This window comes from Megalobrama amblycephala, linkage group LG19 (assembly GCF_018812025.1).
Source record: "Megalobrama amblycephala isolate DHTTF-2021 linkage group LG19, ASM1881202v1, whole genome shotgun sequence".
NCBI lineage: Eukaryota > Metazoa > Chordata > Actinopteri > Cypriniformes > Xenocyprididae > Megalobrama > Megalobrama amblycephala.
In genome coordinates this window covers 40,437,137-40,443,091 of record NC_063062.1, presented here as the reverse complement: position 1 = coordinate 40,443,091, position 5,955 = coordinate 40,437,137, and the positions used below count along the sequence as shown (strand labels likewise).

General features: G+C 36.3%; 1 protein-coding gene across 1 annotated transcript; it reads right to left on the bottom strand.

Annotated features, from left to right (window-relative positions):
• Positions 1-708: 708 nt before the first annotated feature.
• Positions 709-3,431, bottom strand: LOC125254509 (galectin-4-like). Its single transcript, XM_048169146.1, has 6 exons — positions 2,601-3,431; positions 2,345-2,430; positions 1,890-2,010; positions 1,689-1,802; positions 1,514-1,573; positions 709-1,137 (listed from the first exon to the last, which is right to left on the bottom strand). The coding sequence occupies exons 1-5, from the start codon at positions 2,655-2,657 to the stop codon at positions 1,541-1,543; spliced, it is 411 nt and encodes a 136-aa protein (XP_048025103.1). The 5' UTR covers positions 2,658-3,431; the 3' UTR covers positions 709-1,137; positions 1,514-1,540.
• Between the last annotated feature and the right edge of the window lie 2,524 nt (positions 3,432-5,955).

The window sequence follows — 5,955 nt, the reverse complement described above, 5'->3', positions numbered from 1 at the left end:
GCTAAACTCTGCTGGGCAGTGGCCCTCCAGGACTGAAGTTGTCCATCCCTGCTGTATGGCAACCCCAGAGTGTTTTTCCCACTTTCTCTAATCAGTGCACTTTCCCTTTACCCTGTATCTGTCCTGGTATCAGCAGAGCGCTTTCTTCTTGAAAAAACTGATTAATAATGATCCACTCCAGTTGTGCAACACCGATATAATATTTCTCACAGTGCACAGATTATATCTCTTTATAGAGAGAAAGAAAATCACAGGACAAAAGAACAGAGTGATACTTAAGGCCGAATACTTTCAGTGTGCACTCATCTTTCAGCAACACTCATCTTAAAATATACACACTTTCACACTGATGTAGTGACGTATTTCTAGGAGAATCATGAATCATTCCTTCTTTGTATTTTGGCATTGATAGCTATAGTGGGTAATAATAACAATAAGCACACTGTACTTCATTATTGCTTTCAGACAAAAGTCTGCTGATGACAAGCGTTTACAATCACAATTCACTGGCTGTACGTCTGTGGAAAGACTTCCACCTTGTGGCCATTTATGTAAAAACGTTTTGAGGACACGTCAAATATACTTTAAGCTAGATTGACTGTGAAAATATTGTCCGTTTCTTAAGTCAACTCAGTGATCTTTACACTTGGGACAGATTCTTGAGAGTCGCTTCTCCAAATGTGAAACATGCAGTTATGAAGATGAAAATGAACTGAAAAGCTTTTATTGTTGTATCTCAAGATTTACTTTCAGAATGGTTTGCCAAAAACAGTCATTGAGTTTGCATAAAAAAATCCAAATAAGATTACCATTAGATTTCAGTTTGCTTAAGAATCAAAGAAAACCCCCTCAAATTAATATAATGCATTACAGGTGTCTATATATCCATATGGTGACAGAGCTTTTTCTAAAATGTGTTTGTATTGTGACCCAAAACTCCCAACATAGAGCAGTGTGGTTTAAGAAAATTAAATGCATTTGCTTTCATTGCAATATAAGCAGTGACCTTGATTGGTTATAATGTGTTAGATTAAAATCAATGATTTGCTTGAGGAGTGAATATCAGGATGAAGACATGCATGATTTTCACGTTATTCTCTGAGAACGCAGCCACAGAAACGCTCCTGTTCACATACCCTGTGAAAACAAAGGAGAGTTATATAAACTTCAGCCTTTATACTGAACAAAGATTATGCCATGCAGCATTTTCAAAGGTGTATTTTCAGTACATTGTAGGAATATAAAGAACAAGTGATGTTCATTTCAACATTCAAGGAATGTTCTGTAGTAAAAGCACAAAAAAAAAAAAAATAGGCATCAGCCAACATTAATCAGACTCTTGTTGCAGTTTTTGAACTCTGAAATGGGAAATTCAGAATTTGATTAATGTCTCATTTTGTCATCAAAATCCTGAAATTGGTGAGACAAATTGCTCTTGGATGAAACAGAGCTCATCATGCACTGCTGTTTCATTAAGTGTTTGCACTTTGTCGTGCGTTTAGAAGTCACTCACAGAATTTTGGACTGGCTGCAAGATCTCCTACTGTATGGTGGATGAGGATGTGCTCCAGTTCTAAAAGAGAGAGTGTATTTAGAAAGCTCTTTACTTTCCACATAATTCTCACTGGATTCCAACACAGTATCATTCATTCTGCAATATTGAATCTGCTGATGAAAAAGCAACTTACATTTATGAATCCAAAAAGATTCATGGCAACATCTCCATAGATTTTTAATTCTAACACTTTTTCCAGCGGCCTACAGTGATCAAACGTGTGAAGCTCCTTGCCATTTATGTATACCTGATGATCCAAAGCAACACAACTCATGTGAGGACAAGTTCCTAGAGTTCTTTTACGAATGTGCAGTGACTCATACAAAACACATACCTGATATCCTTCGGATTTGATGACAGTGAACATCTCAAAAGCTTGTCCCTTTAAGGGGTCTTTAAAGTCAAAAGATATATCACGCCACTCATCAGACGAAGTCTTGAACTTTACTCCAAACCTGCATAGAAGATCAGAAATGTTACATTAATCAAATCCAGGTAATGACTCACCTCAGTAACTAACTAGGGGTTCTCAACTCTGGTCCTCGAGAACCATTTTCCTGCAGAGTTTAGCTCCAATCCTAAACAAACACACCTGAACAAGCCAATCAAAGTTACAGGCAAGTGGGTGTAATCAGAGTTGGAGGTAAACTCTGCAGGAAAGTGGACCTTGTTACCTAAACCTGATTCAAGTGCATATCTGAGGATGTGGTCTATTCCTGACTGAACTCTAGTATTGCACTAATTTTATACTTGGTTGCATTACACAAGGCCAAATGAATAATTGCTTACTCGTCAGCATTAGTAGGGACTCCCTGCAAGTACAAGGCCATGTCTTCTCTCAGTCCTCCTGAAATTGGGCCCACATAAGGAATTTTCTGTAGTAAAGCAGAAGAAAACAGGCATCAGCCTATACTAACCAAATTCTTGTTGGAGTTTTTGAACTCATTGAAATAGTAAAAAAGTATTCTGTATGTTATGTTAAAGTTTACAATGTAGAAAGGCTAATATAAGTCAAGAGTGCAGGAAAGGCTGAGGGATCACTCACAAAGTCGGAGTTGGTCTTGAAGCTTGACTGTAACGATGACGGGATCGTAAAGCTCATGTTGTCGGCCACTCAGAAGGATGATGGGCTGATGCACAGGTGGATTCTAGATTTAGGATGAGCGTTGCAGGTGGTGGTTTTGGGTTTATACTCAGTAGATGGGAGTGGTTCAGCCTTCAGGGCGCTTTTAGGTAAAAGGTATTTAAAAATTGACAATGGGTTAATTTTAGCTTGGCAACCCAAAGGCAAAATTTCAAGCTACGACAGATGGGATCATTTGCATTGTGCATCAGTGTTGAAAGATTAAAAGCATTTTACAATTTTACATCCGAGGTGACTTTTCCAGGACTTTGCATTTTGTTGTCTTAAAACAATCTCTGCATAAAAAAAATAAAAAATACTTATAAACATTGCTGGGTAGATTACTTACAAATTGTAGTCCATTACTGAATACAATAAAAGTTGTAGTTTGTAACATAACCCATTACATTGCACATTTTAGGTAATATAATCGGACTACTTTTTGATTAATCTTGAAATGACTCGTTCCTACCAGAAATTGTTACATCCCAATTTGTCTGGGCGAGGCAGGAGAGTAACACATAGAAATAAAAAAAAATAAAAAATAAATAATAATAATAATAATAAAAAAAAAAAAATTAACGAATCACTACGGAAGAACAAGGCCAAAGATGAGAGTGTTGGTTCTGTCGGCACTCCCAGAACTCACAAACACAGAATCTCTTTTTCAAGGTTTTATTCAAAATAAAGTCTCTTATAACCATTAAGAAGTCAGGCAAAACACTTGGGTAAAGTTGGTTTTATATTCGCACATTCGGACATCCGTATTCAATAGCCTTGTTAATCACACTACATTGGACATTCAGTGGACAGTCACAAAACAATACTTGCCTATATTGATCGACTGTGAAAAATGTTTTAAGTTGACAATCGTTGATTGTCAATATCATGTCGCTGCTTAAAATTTGCAAACATTAATTTATTGCACATTTATTGGAAAGTCTGAATTTATCAGAAGTCCGAATGTGCGAATATAAAACCAACTTTACCCAAGTAGGCAAAACAATAAAGAACTCAAACAAGTAATGATAAATAAGACGCTTCTAGCTTCAGGAGGGGGTTAAAGCCAAAATAACCAACAAAAGGAGTAAGCTAAAAAAACAAAAACATCAAATAAACAACAAGTCTCTTACCGGATTACCTTACTAACCAAAAACAGGGTAAAACGGGGGTTAGTAAAAACAAAAGGCACCCACCTCCCTACTGCATCTGCAAACAACGATAATGGGGCAATTCAATTACACACTGGTACAACAGGTTTTTCTTAAAGAAGCTTTCACAACAGTAGATAAAACAAAAGTTCTGGGAGGGAAGACAGGCCACACTCTCTCTGGGGAACAGCCAGCTCCCTCGGTGTAAATGCAAGTTCCTCGCCATACTCTAACGAGGAACAGGTGGCATCAATTGGGCTCCTGCAAGAGGACAGGGAGGAACAGAGGAAACAGCGGAAAAAAACTACATTTCCCAGCAGGCAGTTGGCATCAAGAAGACACAGTCATATACACATTCATAAAATTAAACAACAATGAATGATATACGTCCTGGGACGTAACAATTTGAATAATATAATCGGAAATAATCAAAAAATATTTTTTTTTGCTGTCAACAACATGGTGCATTAAACATTACATGTCAGCTTTTGGGAAGTAACTGCATATAATTATACAAGTGTTTAATTGTTGTAATCTTATTACGTAATACAGATTACATGTAATTAATCACTACCCAACACTGGTTTTAAGCATAGCTGCAATCACAAGGAGCTGTAGCTTCTATTCTTTCTTTAACATTTTGTTTAATTGTAGTAAACTACTAAACGAACCTAATCAAGAGCAGTTCATGATAAACATTTTCAGTCCAGTAGGCTGCATTTATCGTGCAAGTCTTTGTTGTTGAGTATAAGGTCTGATCGCGCTCTGACAACGGCAGTGATGTCTCCCGCATATAGAGAGTATGCACGTGACGTCACCGTCGACCGTTACGGCTGCGGTCACGCCCACTGAGTGGCAAAAGACTGAGCGGCAGCATTGGTTTTCAGCGTGAATGTCGCGAAAAACACACAAAATACATCCAAAACGGGAAAGAGCTTTGTGACTGACTGTACAAATAGCTTTGACACAAAACCTGAGGTATATATTTAAAGAGTGCTGAAAGCTACAGAAAAAAGCAGCAAATGGATCGCTGCAATTCACAGAAACAACTAGACTCCAGCAGAGAAACATGGATTTGCAGTTATCATTTTGTGTGGAATTGTTGAATTTTGAGGTAAAATCATACCCTATATACTGAATTGTTATATATTATGTTGACAACTCATTAATTAAATATTTTCCATCCAATAGGCTATATTCTGCATAATTGGGTGTTCTTAAATAAACACTGACAAAAACTATTCTATAAAACTATATAAGTTTTAGGGCTGGACAATATGACGATATAACATTGATATAAGCGATTACTCGGATTTAAACCTACCTATATTGTAGTTATATAAAATATTCACAGGCAGATTTGCTCCTATTTCCCCGGCGTTGAAATCAGGCACATATAAATGTCAGGAAACACGATTCCTGGCTGCATGTCAATATCCATGGATTAGGTTTATTTGACAAGTTGCAAGGAACATTTTCGAGTCCAATCGCATGTAATCGTTTGTTTTACTCGAGTTTTCGCAGTTTCCCCAATTAAATCCAGTCACGCGGCAGGTTTTTTAGCCACTCAGTCCAGCTGAGGGAGCGCGTTTTCGGCGGGAAAGTGACGTCGATGCATACCCTAGTGAAAAAAAGTATACTAAGTATACTTGCAGCAAGACTAATTATTAGTATATTTCAAGTGTGTTAATGATTAGTTCATTTAAAGTGTGCTATTTTGAAACAACTAATTTTGTACTAAGTATATTTAAGTTGAAATTAAGTAGTATTAAAATACAACTTTAAGTATATTTAGTATACTTATGTGTGCTAAATTGGAACAACTTCAAGTATACTTAGTACACTTTAAGTATATGTCTGTGTAGGGACTAATTACATGCTTGATTAGTGATATTAAAGTGTACTTAATCTGTGTTATAAGTATACTTTATTTGTGTTAAAAGTATATTTTTTTGTTATAATATACGTTGTATTATAAGTATACTTTATTTCTGTTATAAGTACACTTTATTTGTGATTTAAGTAGGCTACATTACAAAATAATTATGAGTGTCTTCAGAAAACACAAGCAATATACACTGAATATATTATTTTACAGGTAATAGTACTGTATGCTCAGTAATTTT

What these genes read in the sequence shown, in the direction of transcription:
- LOC125254509 (XM_048169146.1), bottom strand. Translation starts at nt 2,657, where the DNA reads ATGAGCTTTACGATCCCGTCATCGTTACAGTCAAGCTTCAAGACCAAC. An exon ending in TCAAGACCAACTCCGACTTT is followed by an intron (nt 2,431 to 2,600) that starts GTGAGTGATCCC and finishes GCTTTACTACAG; the next exon opens with AAAATTCCTTATGTGGGCCC. An exon ending in ATCTTTTTGGATTCATAAAT is followed by an intron (nt 1,574 to 1,688) that starts GTAAGTTGCTTT and finishes TCTCTCTTTTAG; the next exon opens with AACTGGAGCACATCCTCATC.